The sequence below is a fragment of the Erpetoichthys calabaricus genome, chromosome 13, assembly GCF_900747795.2.
Source record: "Erpetoichthys calabaricus chromosome 13, fErpCal1.3, whole genome shotgun sequence".
Classification (NCBI taxonomy): domain Eukaryota; kingdom Metazoa; phylum Chordata; class Cladistia; order Polypteriformes; family Polypteridae; genus Erpetoichthys; species Erpetoichthys calabaricus.
Genome location: NC_041406.2, coordinates 53,138,157 through 53,157,348, shown reverse-complemented (window position 1 = coordinate 53,157,348; position 19,192 = coordinate 53,138,157). Strand labels below are relative to the sequence as shown.

The 19,192-nt window shown below is 39.6% G+C and overlaps 1 protein-coding gene across 6 annotated transcripts in view; it reads left to right on the top strand.

Annotated features, from left to right (window-relative positions):
* Positions 1-12,794, top strand: part of pals2b (protein associated with LIN7 2, MAGUK p55 family member b) — a 209,882-nt gene extending 197,088 nt beyond the window's left edge. For 5 of the 6 annotated variants that reach the window (XM_051935764.1, XM_051935763.1, XM_028818273.2 and 2 more), the window contains 3 exons: positions 1,694-1,896; positions 2,883-3,011; positions 9,384-12,794. In XM_051935764.1, the coding sequence (XP_051791724.1) occupies positions 1,694-1,896; positions 2,883-3,011; positions 9,384-9,560 (509 nt within the window). In that variant the 3' untranslated portion in view covers positions 9,561-12,794. The remainder of the gene's footprint in view (positions 1-1,693; positions 1,897-2,882; positions 3,012-9,383) is intronic. The other variant, XM_028818274.2, reaches the window with a different exon arrangement.
* The last annotated feature ends 6,398 nt before the right edge of the window (positions 12,795-19,192 follow it).

The window sequence follows — 19,192 nt, the reverse complement described above, 5'->3', positions numbered from 1 at the left end:
GTGGCACTGGGACACTAGTGTTTCTTGATGATGTGACACAGGACAGAAGCAGCCGAATGAATTCTGAGGTGTTCAGAGACGTACTGTCTGCTCAAATCCAGCTAAATGCAGTCAAATTGATTGGGTGGCGTTTCATGATACAGATGGACAATGACCCAAAACATACAGCCAAAGCAACGCAGGAGTTTATTAAAGCAAAGAAGTGGAAAATTGTTGAATGGCCAAGTCAGTCACCTGATCTTAACCCAATTGAGCATGCATTTCACTTGTTGAAGACTAAACGTCAGACAGAAAGGCCCACAAACAAACAGCAACTGAAAGCTGCTGCAGTAAAGGCCTGGCAGAGCATTAAAAAGGAGGAAACCCAGCATCTGGTGATGTCCATGAGTTCAAGACTTCAGGCTGTCATTGCCAGCAAAGGGTTTTCAACCAAGTATTAGAAATGAACATTTTATTTCCAGTTATTTAATTTGTCCAATTACTTTTGAGTCCCTGAAATGAAGGGATTGTGTTAAAAAAAATGCTTTAGTTGCCTCACATTTTTATGCAATCATTTTGTTCACCCCACTGAATTAAAGCTGAAAGTCTGCACTTCAACTGCATCTGAGTTGTTTCATTTAAAATTCATTGTGGTAATGTACAGAACCAAAATTTTAAAAAAAAGTTGTCTCTGTCCAAATATTTATGGACCTAACTGTAGTTAAAACCAGCTTAGTTGTCTTCAGAATATCATTTTTGTTAAAAAGATTATTGTATAGGAAATGCAAAACAAATCCTACAGACATGCAGGCAGCACACTTTTTTGCAGCGTAACGCAACTTTCTCCTTATATTCTCTCCGGTTTGTTTTTTTACATTAATCCCCCATCCTGCAATCACAGATGTCTAGTATGTTGAAACATGTGGGTCGTGGCATTGTAACAGGAGGTGAGAGCAGAGCAGAGGGTCAGGGAGAGAGATGGCTGCTGTGTAATACGATAGCTTCTGAGATGCGGAGAGAAGTTATATAAGTGTCCTTTTGTGACTTTTAGACCCCGGGTTTGCAGCCAGCCTGTCTTCGTGTGGATGAGAAGTGGAGATTAGAGAGATTCTCAGCCATCCACACATGTGACTACACCATGCACATGCAAGCCCTTTCTTGGCTGCCTTTCCTGGTGCACTAATGCTTGTAATATGGTAGCAGTTTAGTGTTTTTGATCAAATGCTAGAAAATTCTGGAAGGCAGTACACTGGAATGACTTGAGGTATACTACATGCTGCTGTCACAGAGAAAAACTCACACAGACATGGAGAGAGTGTGCAAAGTATATGAGGACTTAAACACAGGACTCTGGACATGTGAGAGGGGAACCGGCCCAGCAGCCTTCAGTGGATGAAGCTAATGTGGATGTCTGGAACAGTATGTGCTGCTCTTCATGTCAGTACATTCAAAAATGGGCATACTAACAGTCAAAGCAAATTAAACAATGAAGTTCTATCATTAAAAACTCTCGCATTAATAATTTGGGGAACAGTGTGCTTTTAGGCATTGCTTGTGCTTGTGCACAGTTGTCACATTTGTTACTTTGTATTATTTAAAAGAATATGCCATGTAATGATCCTTTCAGAAACCATTTTTCAAGTTAGTCATTGTATATTTCTTTGTTTTTATTGTTGTTTTTCCTTTTTTTTTTTTGATTACTTTAACTATTCAGTTACTTCAAGGCGACCAAGGGATGATGAAAAAGACGGCCAGGCTTACAGATTTGTATCAAGAGTGGAGATGGAAACTGACATTAAAGGTGGTCGCTACCTGGAACATGGAGAATACGAGTCAAATCTGTATGGTACCAAGATAGACTCCATTCATGAAGTCGTCAATGCAGGAAAAACCTGTATTCTAGATGTTAACCCCCAGGTAAGCAAAATTCTTGAATCAGAGATTAGGATTAGCTACATTTTAAATAAAATGACAGCGTTTGAAATGAAAATTCAATTTAATAAGAGTCCAGGAAATGAGAGGAAAACTGTATCAAGTCCATCGTAATTTCAAAAGGGTAGTTTTAAAGGAGGTACCTTTATGAATGCCATAAAACTCCTATTACTCCACATTTTTAGATTAGAGTTGATGGAATAATTATTTCTTGAATTGCCTTGAAAGCTCATGTACCTAAAGTGGTCCTATAAAATCAGTTCCTTTATTTTAATGAATCAAAAGCCAACAAGTAAACCTTAGTGAAGAAGTCGCTGGGATTTTGCATTCATTAGAGTAGAAATTTAATTTCTTTTAATTCATTCAATACCATAGATTGCAATTGCTATTTTAGAATGATTCTTTAAATAATGCAATCATTTTAAGTGCTACTAATACTACTGTTGTCTACCATGACATTTGTGGGTAGTGTCTGATGAATGCTATTTGCCATCAAGAACTATATTGGGAGAAGCAAAGTTGATTTTAGTTCCTCATACAACAAGTTTTCTGAAAGTGAAACTTGAAAGAATTAGTAGAAAAGTTCATTATGACACTATCTCATTGAGGACTTTCACAGAACAGATTATTCAGCAGAAGTGTGTCAAGAAACACTGCTGGGGCTCCTTTTATACCAACGGCAATACACCTTTATAGTACCCCACGTTGAATGTGACTGCTCCTTTATCTTAAGGCCAAGTCAGAAGTTTTCTTCTTTTTAGTTATTCTGTTATGTATTCGTTGGAGGGTGTTGACACTTGTCTTTTTATTTATTTGTTGGGCTTCTGTGAAAAGCTAGATTTCCCCATTTGGACAAATAAGTCCTACTGCATCTCCCTGTCTATCTCTCTGTCTTTGTGTTGCACTACTTTGAGTATCAAGACTAAAGCTGACAGTTGGTGACTTTTTTTTTTCTTTAAATTCCTCTACAGGCTCTGAAGATTCTGAAGACATCCGAGTTCATGCCATATGTTGTATTTATTGCTGCTCCTGAGCTGGATACACTACGCTCTATGCATAAAGCAGTTGTTGATGCAGGAATAACCACTAAGCTTTTAACAGTAAGGCAGACTTTCAGATCTTAATATTGTGCATATGGCTTTATTTGCCTACAGTAGTTATCTTTAAAGATTAGGGTATATATACAAGCATGTCTGGTGGAATTGACGTTGTATTTTGCTACTAACAGTGCTGAACTGGGGAAGGGAGGACTTAGTTAGATTTTAATATCTTATGCTTGCAGGCTGATTGTTAAAAGACTGATTGGCACCGTCTCATCTGCTTTAGATTTTATAATCTTTCCTATCTGTCTGTAGGAATTGGTTGTACTGAAAAAGACAAGACTGAGAATGGCTATGCACAGATGCTTCATGTCCGGTAACTCAGTCTGGATATGTTGCCCCCTAAGAACTTGTACTTGGTGTCTGCTTCATTATGTGGCTTTCTCGGAGTAAGAGTTGCATACTCTACCCCTGAAGTGCAAGTGGCAGAAAATTGAAAGTCGGCCATACATGGCAGCAGAAAGCAAATTGTGGGTGTATAGAAAGGATAAATTCAGGCAAAATTTAAATAAAAAGCCGCCTGGAGGAACTGCTGGGAAGACTTTTTTTTTGCCGTCTAACAAAGGGGAAGACACCAGCTTTCATCTTGGCCTGAATAGGGAGTGACCACATCACCAGTCATGAAAAATGAGCTCAATCACACAAATGGTGCACTCCTTCTACTGGAGCTATCACACAAATATCTGAAAATCTGTTTGAATGTTTTTATAGTTTGAACATAAAAAGTTGAATCAAAAGGTTCGAATTTGTCTGTTCAGCTGTTTGCTGCTCTAGCCACTACTTTGGGACTCATGCTTAAAGAGTATAATTGCAATCCTCAGAACTGTGAGAGTCGCAGCCGTGATCTGTGTGGGGTCATTGCTAGAAATGTTCTTAGTTCATATGCCAGCAGTTGGCGTAGATGAGTGTGAGCGCTCAGTTCTGACTTTTGAACCTTCTCGTAGAGAAGCGGCCCATGTTCATGATGCACTATTTATTACTTTGCGAAGATCTGTTGCATTCAGGTGCTTCATTGGTAGAATACACAAAGACGAACAGCACCTAATTAGCACAAGACACTGCAGGAAACATGTGACTACAAACAGTGATTAAACGGTTGGCGTAACAGTGTTGACTACTCACAAAGAACAAATCTGGAGTCCATTTCACTAATTCTTTGACAGAAAGCAGTAGTGTAAGATTTACATCCCTAAAAAATATAGACACTTTTGCCCTTTTTAAGTTCTTAATTCTCTTTTGTTGTTTACTTATTCATTCTCCATTATATGTAAAGTTTTCTCCCTTAATTGTATCCTGATGATGTCTATTCACAACAAGGGGAGCAGACACCAGGGCAAACAACAAAAGCTGCAGCGACTTTATAATCCTCGGGGTCGGTACCTACGGGGAGGCAAAGGGGAGATTGTCTCAGGTGGCACTTGGGAAAGACAGCTTTTTCATGCAACAATATATATGTTTTTTTAACACCATGAAATAAGAATAGGAAAAAAAGAGAGTTAAGAATAAAGCTTGAAAACTAAAATTGGTGGAATTCATACACCAATCAGACAGTCAGTCATTTGCCAACCCGCTATATCCTAACACAGGGTCCCAGGGGTCTTTCCTGCCTTGTGCCCTGTGCTGGCTGGAATTGGCTCCAGCAGACCCCCGTGACCCTGTGTTCGGATTCAGCGGGTTGGAAAATGGATGGATGGAGACCCCCGTGACCCTGTGTTAGGATATAGCGGGTTGGACGATAACTGACTGACATACACCTATGAGACAGCAAAATTAATTCAATCACTTGGAAAATGCAGTTTATTGTAGAAAAATGTAAAAGTGTTGCTCATGGGTAAGATGTACGTCAATTATAAATACAAGATGAACAACCTCTGAAAAGTACGTAGGGTTTATGTTGACACTATGTTTTCAGTTCCTATGCACTGAGCAGAAGCAATTAAAAAGGCAAATAAAATGTTAGTTTATTTTGTTAAATCTGTTGAATATAAATCAAGTTACGTTATGCTTAGACTATTTAACTTATTTGAGAGGCCTTCTCTGTCTCTGGATTACTGGAAACAAGTTCTGGCCAACACACTATAAGAAAGACATAACAACACTTGAAGCTGTGGAGACAAGAGCAATGAAGTGCATCTCAGGACTTACAAACATGTTGTACTTTGACAGCCTCCGAGAATTTAACCTGTTTAGTCATAAACAGAGGAGATTGTGTGGAGACGTCATCCAGGGCTTCAAAATTCCCAAAAGCATTGATAAAGTAGATAAAGCTGATTCTTTCAGCTAAACAGTGAATCACTTACTCGAGGACATCACTGGAAATTAAGGGGAAGTGGATTTAGGATTCAAGCCAGGAAGGACTTATTTACTCAAAGAGTTGTGGGACTTTGGAACAAACTACTGAGACATGGAGTTGAAGAAGACAACTTTACAACCTTTAAGAAAAATGTGGATGAGAGATTGGGATAGCTACACTATTAGCTAAACAAAGACGCTTAACAGACTGAATGGTCTTCTCTATGTCAAATATCTTATGTTCTTATTACATTCATATCAGTTCCTTATTTATATGCTACCATTAAAAACGGTGATAAATATTTTCATTACACAAGTTTCAAATTTTGCTTAATGCCAGTTACACGACCCCGCCACACTCACACTGCCAGCTTCCATGAACCAAAATGTCGCATGTGCATTTCAGAGCTACATAGTATCAGTGCATGACGCTGGCATTCAGTTATCAGATTTTCAGATATCATGTTGTATACATGCTTATATTAATTATGTCACTTTGTACAATTTTGTTAATTTTGGGAATGTTATTAAAGTGTCAGTAACATGTACGATGATGTCTGTTAGTGTCTCAACTTACTTATAAAAGGCAGGACAGTTAGAAGCTGACAAGGCATCTAGAGAAGTGTGCAGGAGCAGTGAGACTGGTGAGGTTTGTTAAGCATTCAATTTTGCAATATTTGTTTAGTGGGATCAAACAGGAACAGTGGGCTGTATTGCTTTAAGTCTAATATTTTTTCATTCTTTCACATATTTTCCAAAAATAATATTTATGTAATTGTCGTCGTTGTTTTGAGAGGACTTATTGCATTGTTAAGCCTGTGATTGTGCGAGAAATCATTGTGTCGTCTCAGGATTCGTAAGGTTTTATGTAGTGTGGCATGAAAAATGTGCCTTGCCTTAGGCGTTGTTACTTACTGTGTCAGACCCACTAGTAAATAACCAGAATAACCAGGAAGAGTGGAATAAAATAGGATAATGATTAAGAAAACACACACAACTGCTTTCTGTGCTCCAATAAAATTTAGCAAACTCAGATTTGGAATTTCTCATGTCAGGCCTTTTCATCATTCTTTGTCATTTGTTCTGGTGTCTACTTCGTTCTTTAATAATTGTTGTCATTATTAGGATAAAATTAAGGGAAGAAAAGGTGAAATTACAGGAAAATGACGAAAGAGAGTTAACCACTATGGCAAATATACAACTATTTTAAAATGTGTTTATAAATGTAAGTCTCGCACAACTGCACTTTTCTAAATGCAGAAGAGCAAAAGATAAAGAAGACAAGGAAGGTAATCAATGAGACCAGCCAGAGGTGAAATGACTGCAGTCACCTGGGACCGCCAGAACCAACATTGCACATCACTGGCCTGGTTCTTTTATTTTGAGTGACGCTGGAAAAGCAAAATTAGAGGCAATTGTGCAGCACCCAAATCTTTGCTGGTGTGGCCTTCAAAGCAATCCGTAAAAGGGACTAATAAAATGTTGCTCCTCCATGAAGACAAAATTGAAATCAAAGCCGACCATTATTACCGTTGATCCAGTTGTTCATTCAGTCATTTTCCTAACCCTGCTTATCCACGGCAGGGTCGTGAGGCAGCTGGAGCCTATCCCAGCATTCATAGGGCTTAAGGCAGGAATAAGCTGGCAGTCCATCACAGACCATTATTACCAATTTTGTGCAATTATAGCAATAGTTCAGAAATAAAAGTGCATGTTTTGTGCATGCATTGAGAGTGTAATGACTTGAACAGTCACTTAGTGCTTAATCATTTTAACTTTTAGTGTCTAGTGGCTTGCAAAGTCAGTTGAATAAAAGAATAGCACTACTAGTGAGATGAATCCGTCACGTTCCTTCTGTAAAGGTAATGCATCTATGGTTGGGGCAGCTAAGAACTGAGACAAAGTGGTTACCTACCTGTGCCTCATTTACAGTTCCAAAATAAAATGTTCAAGTGTAGTTTTCAGACCATGATGACACGCTCTGGTGGCTTAGCTTCTAATGCAGCTTTGAAATGGAAGCCCAAGGCAGAATATTGATAGTCTGTAATGATATGTCATTGGTAAAAACGGATGGGCAACACACCATATTTTCGTATTTGTTTAGTTTTCAAACCACGGCAACTAAAATAGAAAAAGAACAGGAAACACATGTGCCATATGTTTGAATACCATGGGAGCGACTGAGATTTAGCCTGCCATAGCAAACGGTATACAGTAATTAATGTCAAAGTGAGTACAGTGCAGCCAGCCTTGTTACGTACGTGTGTGAGACGCCTTGAAAACGAAACATCAAAGGCAGAGTTTACAGAAATTCTAAAGTAACAGATGGGAAGCCGGAGTCTGCCGGTCTTGTTTTATTCAATGTTACCTTTCATTAAGTTGTTTTCTGATGCATAAATCTCAGAACAACTGTGAAGTGACACTTTGAATAACGTGATTTAAAAATGTCTTGTTATACTTTTAACGAGTTTTGGAAAAGTTAGCATCTTGAATAATGTCATTGGTTATCTAGCCCTGACATTGTGCTTGGAGTCTGATTTTAATAGTACTAATTAAGCATGAATTATTTTTCCATTATAGAATAGAAAATTTCAAAGAGAAAATGTATGCATATTACCATAAATTTAGCAATCTTTAATGATCATATAGCATTCTCTTTAAAACCAATGCTGAAATCTCCACAAGTAATTTGAAAAGTTCCATACTCTATGTGTTAATTAAGAAATTTCTAAGTATTATATCATATTTGAATGGTTATAAATCTAACATCTGTCTTTAATAAAAGTTCTTGTATTTGTGCACCATATCAGCCTGTACTCTTAACAAAAGGACTCACTGTTGGTGTTGGCTGCCAAAAACACCATTAGTGAACTCCCAGTTGAAAACTATTCTTATTGTCCAGCATATCCCAGATAGTTCCAGTTCAGTATGTTTTTGTATGTCACTCTTCATGTTTTTGTCAAGAAAGGACATAAGTTTCTGATGTAATGGGACTGAGTGGTGACCAATGCTGTACAGTAGGAAACAATGTGAAACATCCAATGAAAATGCTCATGTCATCCAGTCATATGCTCAGAATGGATAGATAGATAGATAGATAGATAGATAGATAGATAGATAGATAGATAGATAGATAGATAGATAGATAGATAGATAGATAGATAGATACTTTATTAATCCCAATGGGAAATGTGCAAGATTCTTGTGTTTGTTTTTTTTGCTAAAATACTGTTAAATAAGTAATTCCAGAAGAGGAAAGTAGTCTACAAACAGTAGGCTGTTTTCATGGGATCGAGCTTTTGAGCTGAAAACAGGACTCTTGACCAATGAATGAGGTGGAGTGAGGGATGGTTTTTCAACTCAATAGCGTGACCCCGTGTGAATGAACATTTTATATAATTTGCAATTTTCCAACATAGGAAGGGACCCTAAGGTGACCAATCAGAAACGTTTGTTGTTTCCTCCATAAAAATATGAGGTTTAAAAGTTTTTTCCGCCACCACTACAAACAATATGGTGAGAGTAAAATATAAAAAAATGTGAATCTCTGAAAAAACTTTGCCAGTACTGATTTTTGGGAGCCAGCACCGACACAGAGTTCTTGATTAATAGTACAGGTCAATATGGAGTACCAATACAAGCACTTTTATTGAAAAGAAAAAAAAAACTATAGTAGATATACAAGAAAGGAAAAAATACTTTATATATTTTTTTCAAAGAAAACCGACTGAATCAGAACAAAAAGCAAAGATCACAAAAATAATCATCTTTTTTGTGATTGTGCAATGCTGTGAAGTTTTTTGTTCATAGACCTTACTGCGTCTACTGATCACTGAGGAGGCCCGATACTGAAGTTATAAGTTCTGCCAAGCTGCTGTCCATCATGCATTTTGTAAGGTGCCACTAATCTTCAGAGGGGACAGACACTCAATGCAGACACAACAGTCTTATACTAGACTCAAGTTTTTATCATATTTTTCCCCCCACTTGAAATTTGTACAGACTTCTTAACTGCATGTGCATTTATGTGAATTGTTTGGAAAGAAGAAAAAGACAGTTTTGTTTTTCTCTTTCTTTTAGGACATGGACTTGAAAAAGACAGTTGACGAGAGTGCTCGGATTCAGAGAGCGTACAGCCACTACTTTGATCTGACCATTGTAAATGACAATCTAGACAAAGCTTTTGAAAAACTCCAAATGGCAGTGGATAAGCTCTGTACAGAACCGCAGTGGGTGCCGGTCAACTGGGTCTATTGAACTTGTAACTGAACTGGAAGGAAACGCATGTGGACACACAAACCGGGGAGACCTGTGCCGACCAAGTCTTCATTGGGTATCCCATTCAACTACAGTACGTTCACTTTTTATAACAAAATTCTAGGGAAAGTGTACTTAATTTATTTTAATTTTATACATTTTTACAAAGCTCTTTTTATTCATATCATCCTAAACTTCAAGAATTCAACAGAAATGGGTGCATTTTTTTCTGTTCTTATTTGTTCCTGCACCTTGTGTGGCATTTTCAGCTAAAGATGTGAGAAAAAAGCAGACCTTTGAATCTCGTTCTTCACCCGTAAATCATGTCAGATGTAATCAGGAACATTTTTTTTTTTTATAAGAAGGAAACTGTATGCTTCAGCTGGGATCTTTTACTTTAGAGCAATATGACATTTATTTGAATTTCCACTCTGTCTGAAAATGAACTTCCAGTGATACTCCACAGTCTGTGTTTTTGTTAAAAAAAAAAAAAGAAGACAAACAGGGTGCATTCAAATATGAAAATCTCTTGTTCTAAGATGATTCAATTATGAAATGCCGATTGTTAATATAGATGCTGCATGGAGACTGAGGGTCCAAAACAGACAATTGTATGTTTTCAAAAAAAGGCATGCACTTCTGCACGTGTTCAGCATTGCCAAAAACAAATTGGAATACAAAGCTGGAACCTGGTGTTCAAAGTATTTCTGCAAGGGAAGAAGAATTAAGAGAGCTCAGTATTTGAAAGCACCTCATGTGCAGTATTAATGTGGCCAGTCTTTAAATTCTGTTTATATCCTAATAATATGGAGAAATAGAGACCTGAAGAGTAGCTTTATGTGAAAGAGTTCATCTATACACTCGTAAATATATATAGTATATAAATATAAACATATAAAATGTATAAATGTGTACGCATTTCCCTGTACTCTTAGAGTAAATTCCGAACAGCAGAAGGGTTAGTAGTATGCGGTAGGTTTTAACGTGTGTATTCACTTACTGTCACTTTCTCATTTGTATCTGCAACCCACAAATCCTGTTTGCTGCCAGTTTTAATTCACTTTGTATCACAGCTCACTCACACATCCTTTTCTTTTGCTCAAAAGGGTTTATATCTTACATGAAATGATACTTGTGCAGGGGTCTAAAACACAAGGGGTCAAAGAGGGGAGTAGGGTCAGTGATCCACAGTGACTCTGGAGGGCCTGCAGCTCTGAGGTTGATACGCACTTTAGAGAGGCCCTCTTGGGCTTCACACAGACATAAACAATTTATAGCACCATTTGTCACTACTTGTCTACGTAATGCAGATATCATTATTTTTATTCAGTTTATATTAAAAAAAATACCATAAAACTGAAGACTTCCCAAGCAAATGTTTTCATCTCTTCAGAATGCACACCCTAACTGTAACTCTACAAACGTGTAGATGATTGTTTCCCAACTATTTTTCTCTGGTGGCACACTTTTTTTTTTTTTTAACCCAAACCATCCCAAGACACACCACCGTTCTTCTAACCTCATACACATGCCCAGCTGTCTGAAGGGGCAGGACTGTGGGAGAAGCCGGTAAAAAGGGCAGCCCGGATATCAGCGTTCCCAGACACAGTACTTTGGTGGCATCTCCCAGCTGCTTCGTCCCATTGCCTGTCCCTCTCTGCCTCATAGGCAACACGTATGCCCACAATAAGACTTGCTGGTGACCACACACTCTGGCGGATGGACTCCAGCAGTCCGCAGACGTGTCTGAAAAGTGTTCCAAGTGCTGTGTCTGCAACGTAGTGATGGTAGAACTGCTTTTATGCCAGCTTCTCCAGGTGGTCCTGTACTCCTCAGACAGGTCTGGACCACCTGCGGAGCTTGTCCCTCTCAGGTTCACACCCAGGTGTGCTACACTATTATTTCCACAGCACACTTGGGTAGCTCTCATGGCGCACCACTGTGCCACAGCACACTGGTTGGAAATCGCTGGTGTAGATGATACGCCAAAAGAAAGATTTATCCATCCGTCCATTATCCAACCCGCTATATCCTAACACAGGGTCACGGGGGTCTGCTGGAGCCAATCCCAGCCAACACAAGGCGCAAGGCAGGAAACAAACCCCGGGCAGGGCGCCAGCCCACCACAGAAAATAAAGATTTATGCGATAGATAATAAGGTGATCAACTTTTAAACTGAAATGCTTGTGACATTACTGTTAATACTAAAGAGAGGTAAAGGTCATTACATTCTGGACATTAGAAGTTCCAGATATTACAAACACTAGTGCCAGCTTGTGTGTTATCATGAGGGCCATCACTCCTGCATAGCAACCAGAAGAAACGTCACAATGGCTTTCGGAAGTCTAAGGGAGAAGGCGACGTCCATTTTTAGACAAAAGCTGCTCTTACATCATCATAACAGAAATCAGGTTTGGAAATAATGGAGGTGGCATGCCAGCTTGAGCCTAGGGGGGGCTGGATGGGGGACGGGAGGGGGTCACAGATTAAGAAAAAAAGAATACATGGTAAAACATTGCTTAAAACTTAATTTGTATTCTGTTCATTTTCTCCAGGCAAACAATTCCCATATTTAATTTGCTGATCAAAAGCGTATTTTATTTAGATATAAAATTGTATCAATTTAGAACAATTCAATTTAACTGTACAGGTAGTTTTGATTTCTTCATCAGGATGATATTCAGTTTAATATTGGCTCTCAGCATTGCGTGTATGGGTAGGATGTTTTAATATGGCGACAAACTTCACTGTTGACTTTCATCATCAAAGCAGGTGCTTGAGAATGAAGTGACATTATAATTCTCTTAGGAAGCAACAGCCCATCTGGCCAGAGGCACCAGCTCGGGCCACACTTGCACACATTCTCACACCCTGCCAATTTAAGTTGCCCATTAAACTACATGTACCCTTTTTGGGTCCCACAGACAGCCCACCTGGAAAATGTTTCAGTCGTCTCACTCCATAGTGCTAATGCTCTGCTAGTTTGTGTGCCAGTGGGCACTCAAAGGCTCCTGCCCACGTTTTCTGTTCATGTTTTTCTTGGACGATTTGTTTTTCAGTTCCTTTAATAATAATAATAATTTTTTGCATTTATATAGCGCTTTTCTCACTACTCAAAGCGCTTAGCAATTGCAGGTTAAGGGCCTTGCTTAAGGGCCCAACAGAGCAGAGTCCCTTTTGGCATTTACGGGATTCGAACCGGCAACCTTCCGATTGCCAGTGCAGATCCCTAGCCTCAGAGCCACCACTCCGCCTATAAAGAGTTTGAAATGGCCCGTACGGGGATCGAACCCGCGACCTTGGCGTTATCAGCACTCAGTCACAGTGGCTTGGACATCAGTGTGATGATTCCATGCATACGTGCTTCATTTTCATATCTAGTGTCATGCCACAGTAAATCTGATGTTTTTCTCGTGGCTGTCAATTTCATTCTTATTTGGAACTTTTACATTCAAATTGGCATCACTTTCACAATTCTGTTATTTCATTTGCAAGTACCTTCATTACATAATCACAGAAGGAAGGGGTGGTAATTGTGGAATACAATTTATGCCAAAATTAAATAAATAAAACGCAGTTATGAAGTTGTTAGTCACATAAAAAAGTTTGACAATATATTGTATCTAAATGAGTCAAAAACTGTGCAAAAACAAGCACATAATTAAATAAAAACCACCTAAATATTATGGATTATAAAGTTATTTTATTTGGGTTCAGTAATGTAGTTGCCTTACCTTTAATTTTTGTTCTTTATATTCTAAAATGACCTTGTCAGTCAAGACACAGACCAACAGGCTGAACCTGCTCCTCTTGGTCTGTCACTAGCGATCAATTCTTGAGTCTGACTGTAGGCGGCACGCTAAGAGTTGACTTGTCCGGTAGATGAAATCCAAAGAGATCATCTAACACACAGTGCTATCTTGATATGAGCTGACAGTGTCCTCGGACATAGAAGTGCTCTTCAAAATGTTGATAAAGAACTTGGTAGTAGCTCAAGACTGACCGAGCACACTGTGAAGAAATCCCATTGGCACAAATTAATGCTGAATGTCTACAACTGGAAATCTCAGGTGACCTTCTAGACATGGCAGCCACTGTGCTCAGTTGATCTTAAACTACTGAGAACTGCCTCGTCAATGTGAATATTTTAAAGGACGCTTATCCGTCTTGAGTATTAGAACTGTATTGTATATTTGTCGTAAAATAATGTCGTATTGTGGCCGACAGTCTGCTCTTCAGATAGGTGAGGCTAAGTGCTTAAGTGACTGTGTGCTGTTAGAGACAGGGAGTCCCTGCGTTCCCCGAGCCTTGAGAACATTCAAGAAGACTTGTGGGGACGTTCAGAGACGGGCTACTATGCAGGGTTTGTGGTGGTGTTCTTGGTGGACCATGGAAAGTCAGATGGAGTGAGTGTGCCAGTGACGATGAGAAGAGGTGATCGCTGATCCATTAAGGAGGAAGAAAGGCGCGTGAGACTAGCAGCGTCTCGCCCTCGGTGCATATTTGTTGTTTTATGAGGTTTTCATTGTGGATTATAATAGCATCACTAGGCTGTTAGGCCCATAAAGTACAGTTTGCTATCATTTAATAAATGTGCCCATTGCTTTCTTTAATTACAATACGAGGGGGTACCCAAAAATAACCGGAATTGGAAAAAAAAATTGTTTTAATAATTTTTACTTACTGAAACTTTAGTCTTCCTCAAAGTGCTCTCCATGTGAATGAATGCACTTGTCCCAACGGTTTTCCCACTGGTAGAAACGTTTTTGGAATCGCTGAAGAGGATCGTTGTCCGAGGCCTGCAGCGATTTTTCTTTGACTTCCTCCACGGAACAAAAACACTTTCCTTTGAGTTCTTTTTTCATATGCGAGAACAAGAAAAAGTCGCACGGAGCAACATCAGGCGAGTAGGAAAGGTGGCAAGAACTCCAAGACACACAAGTCAATTCAGAAATCTGTTCAATAGTCCGACGATGATTTTCGTAAATTTCATTGCAAACTTTTTCAAGATCGTCACTCCTAATTGTGGAAGGTCGGCCAGATCTTGGTTGGTTTTCAAGTGACTTTTTCCCCTCATTTGAAAAGAGAAAACCACCCGTAGACCTGGGTTTTACTTGAAGCTTCCTCTTTAATAGCAGTGTCAAGCATCACTACAGTTTCAGCAGCTGTTTTCCCAAAGAGAAAGGAAAATTTAACGCAGACTCGCTGTTGTTTATGATCACCCATCACAAAAATTGCAGAACACGTTTAAGAAGCACCAAGAAAAACGGACACAGGATGCCATATGAACAATATGGAGAAACGCCACTGGGCAGACTGCCACAGAATCCTGTAAGTATGCTACACCTAGCGGCGAAATTCGCAACTAAGTCTAGAGTGTGCGACAGGTACAGGTTACAGTTGTTTTTGGGTACCCCCTTTTATATACAGTGATCTCTTGTTGGCAAAAATTGCTGGAGTTGGCAAGTAGTAGGATGAAGTAATTGAATAAGGCGCTAGGTATATTGTGTCTACAAATGTGGTTAGTCAGTCCACTGAGTTTTATTGTGCCAAGCTGATCGAGTGTGTGTTTCTGGCATTTTTTCTCCAGTTGTGTGGGTGACCTTGGCAATTTTTTTCTTCCTTCCTCAAGTCATCAGGGCAGATTTTCAAGAGGCACTGATGATCACGTTTTCTGACGTTTTCTGACATTGACGGAGTTGTTCATAAAGAGTTTGTCGCCCCTGAACAAGACTTTTAATCGGTGCCATTACATTGAATTGTTGAGGTGTCTTCGGGAAAGCATCAGAAAAAAACAAACATCCAGAGAAGTGGCGCACACAAGACTGGGATCTGCAACGTGACAACGCACCTTCACACACCGTGTTGTCACGTTGATCAAAAACAATGCGATTGCTGCTTCACACCCCCATATTCGCCAGATCTCACTTCTTGAGATTTCTTTTTGTTCACGAAATTAAAATTGGGGCGGCACAGTGGCGCAGTGGGTAGCGCTGCTGCCTCGCAGTTGGGAGACCTGGGGACCCGGGTTCACTTCCCGGGTCCTCCCTGCGTGGAGTTTGCATGTTCTCCCCGTGTTTGCGTGGGTTTCCTCCCACAGTCCAAAGACTTGCAGGTTAGGTGGATTGGCGATTCTAAATTGGCCCTAGTGTGTGCTTGGTGTGTGTGTGTGTTTGTGTGAGTCCTGTGGTGGGTTGGCACCCTGCCCAGGATTGGTTCCTGCCTAGTGCCCTGTGTTAGCTGGGATTGGCTCCAGCAGACCCCCGTGACCCTGTGTTCGGATTCAGCAGGTTGGAAAATGGATGGATGAAATTAAAATTGAGACTAAGATGATTTGCTACTGTGAGAGAAATACAGGAAAAAAACACAGGAGCTTCTAGACATGGTAAGAAAAGATGAGTACAGGAACAGGGGACGGGGTATTACATCTGAAGGAGACGATTTTGAAGGTGACTAAAAGAGAATTGGTGTAAGCTTTACAGTTAAGTTTCTTTTTTCTTTTGGGGCCTGAGTTGCCTCGAAAGCTTGCTTATTGTAATCTTGTTAGTTAGCCAGTAAAAGGTGTCATTTTGCTTGGCTTTTCTCTGGAACCCCCCCTTATAGTTCATCTGCAAAACTGACTGCTGCAACTCTTAACTGCTTTAATGTTTTTGCCAGTATGAATGTAAGAAAAGTCGCACTGAAGACCTTTGGTATGCTGCTGCCTACAGTCAGGCCAAAGCATTCAGCAGGAAATGATTAACCAACAGGCAAAAGTTCAGCCAAGCAAAGAGGCATCTGGGATAAACGGTGTGGACATCACAGTAGCGTCCTCTTGTTAAATACAAGTGCTCAGTAATAATGGGGTCATTAACGCTGCAGCATTTCAATCGAAGATGATTACATTGCTGAACCAAAATAAAATGCTGACCTTATATTTCTTAATAATTAGATGACTTTTATATAATTGTTTTTTTTTTTAAACCATTGAAATATATTACTGTATTTTTTTAATGTGATTGTTTCGTAATTGTCATTTTGTTTCTTTCATTTTGGCACCAATAATATTCCACAGAATACACAACGCTTCTATCTTCAGACCTCTATATGAGATTGACTGATTTTAAATTGAAAGAACTGAAATGGATGATGGGACACAGCAGACATCTGCTCCAGCGTCACCTCCCTTTGCAGTCACTTCAGTGATCTTTGTGAGTCAAGTGTCCGCAGGTGTCTCTCGCCAGTGCCATCAGCAATCTTTCATAACACCCCCCTCGCCCACCCCCACAGTGGAGCTCACTGCCTGCTTGTGTATAAAGGTGGTCTGAATTTTGGTGAATTTAAACTCCCTGCATCTCCAGTAGAAATCGACAAAGGATTGTTTTATTTTCTCTTATTAGATGGTTGACACTTCCACTGGCCAGCAGGTTGCTTTTGAATTACAACAAAACATTCCCAAACCCGCCTGATGAAATGAAGGGCTGCTGGGGCAGGAGTCTATCCCAACAACATAGAGTACATGGCAGGGACCAACCCCAGACCAGGTGCCAGTCTAACGCTATGCCCACCCACATTGGCACTCACTCAGGGAGAATTTAGAATCTGCAGTTAACAAAAATTCACATCTTTTGGTGTGTCACCATTCCACCCCTCGTGCCACTCCTGGAAAACGGAGTACAGATATCATTGCGTTGATTTAATAACGGACACTCAGCAAATTTATACTAGCGATGGGCCAGACAGGAATGTTTCAGTTCACATACAGTATCACAAAACTGACATGTCCATACTTACCCGAGTCCTTTACATATTTTCCACATAAAGACGCACTCATTGTACGGCTTACTGTGTTTTTCTGCACATGAAAACTGACTACAGGGAAAGTGGCACTGCCCAACGCCCCGACTCTCTGCCATTACTTAGCAATTGTCATATTCCAAGTTAAGGATACACACACTTGTACTTGTGCGGATTACGCTCTAGCGATCGTTATTGAAATATTAAATGATGTTTGCACAATTAACGTGTGAAAATGTTTCCAGACAGGAACTAAACTGTTCTTCTTGTGCACAAAATTTCACTGGAAGCAAAACGCGGTTTATTTCACAAATTTTTTTTTGCAAAGTGAAGCACTGAGTTTTGCTGTAATTTCAATTTTGCGCAAAGTGATTTGATTATCAACATTTGTCACCAACTGGTGAAATGCAGAGAGTCAGCAGTGCCATTTGTTCACCAGGCTTACTGGAGGAGACGTGTGCTTTTGAAAAACTCAGGTGGAATGTGCAGTGCGGCCAGTAAATTTTAAAGTTTAAAGACCACGTTTAGCTTTTATAACATTTAGTCTCATACTACCGTGATAAACAACTGTGTATCCTGCAGTTTCGTAACATCCCAAAAACAAACGCTGCAAGTTCCGTCTGTCTTGCCGAGATATGGCAGCCGTGCTCCGTAACCCCCCGTGACTTGGTGCAGCCCTGATTGTGGAGCGTCCATAGCAGGCCCATCCACAGTATAAAATGGTTATCCTGTAGGTCACTTCAGATCCTGAAAATGCAAGAGCAATTGTGTATATTTTAATTTTTTTTTAATGTTTTCTCATATTTATGCATGTCGCCATATTCAGAGTATTCACTGTTGTGTTATTGTCTTAATGCTTTTGAAGAAAGATTTTCATACTTGTTGGTCTCTCCATTTTTTACAACACATTCCATACCAAGGTGCAGTTCAGGAACTGGAAAGAAGGGTAAGTCTTAAAAGTTTAGTCTTCGTAACATTCAGAAAATAAAACTCAAAATGACCACTACACATTTTCTACAAACAAACGCTAGCAGTTTATTTGTCCGTAATGAATTTAAGTAAGGGAACAAATACTAAAAAGCTTTTGCATATCGATGAGTATGTTTTGTGTTGTATGGATCTACATGCTGATTCCTTTTAACTGTCAGATGGTGCAGAGAGTTGGAAACAGCCTTGGACATGTTTACATGTGCTCTGACTTCGTCTGGTTGTCTTCTACTGCTTTCTGTTGGTCTCTCATCATTTTCTATAAACCGTAGAAAATGCGCAAAACTGACAGATCACAGGTTTAATAACTGCTCACTGTGCCAAACCAAGTAGACTTGTGCTTTTCATTCAGCCGTTTGGCTAGAGTACCTTTCTTCAACATCTGACACAACCATCTCAAATAAAAAGATGTAATTTGGAAAAAATCTTATATTGTCTTTTTTTGTGTGTGCATAAAATGAATCCTTCATGTTTTCTGTGCATTTTCTCCCTCTCTGCTTGGGTTTTTTAAGCATTTCTTAGGCTACTAGATATGAACATTTAAAGATTTGGGAGTTTTCTTGTGGATGTTTGCCCAGAAGATACACACAGCACGGTGTTTGACGTTATGCTAACGGACATCCAGTTTATTTCTCTACTAATCCAATATGCTACCGTTGTGTTTAAAATCCACTTGGATAGTTTGGATTCAGTTTAATGAAACCCAGCACTGACCTGTCCAGCATGGTTTACCGATCCATTCCAAGGCCAATGACCAGCTAAACGGTTCATTTTATGAAAGACGAACATACGGAGTCCTTCAACATTTGTAGAGTTAAGCAGTTTAGTTCGTTTGACTGCGACAGAAGATGAAAGACTGTCTGAGTTGT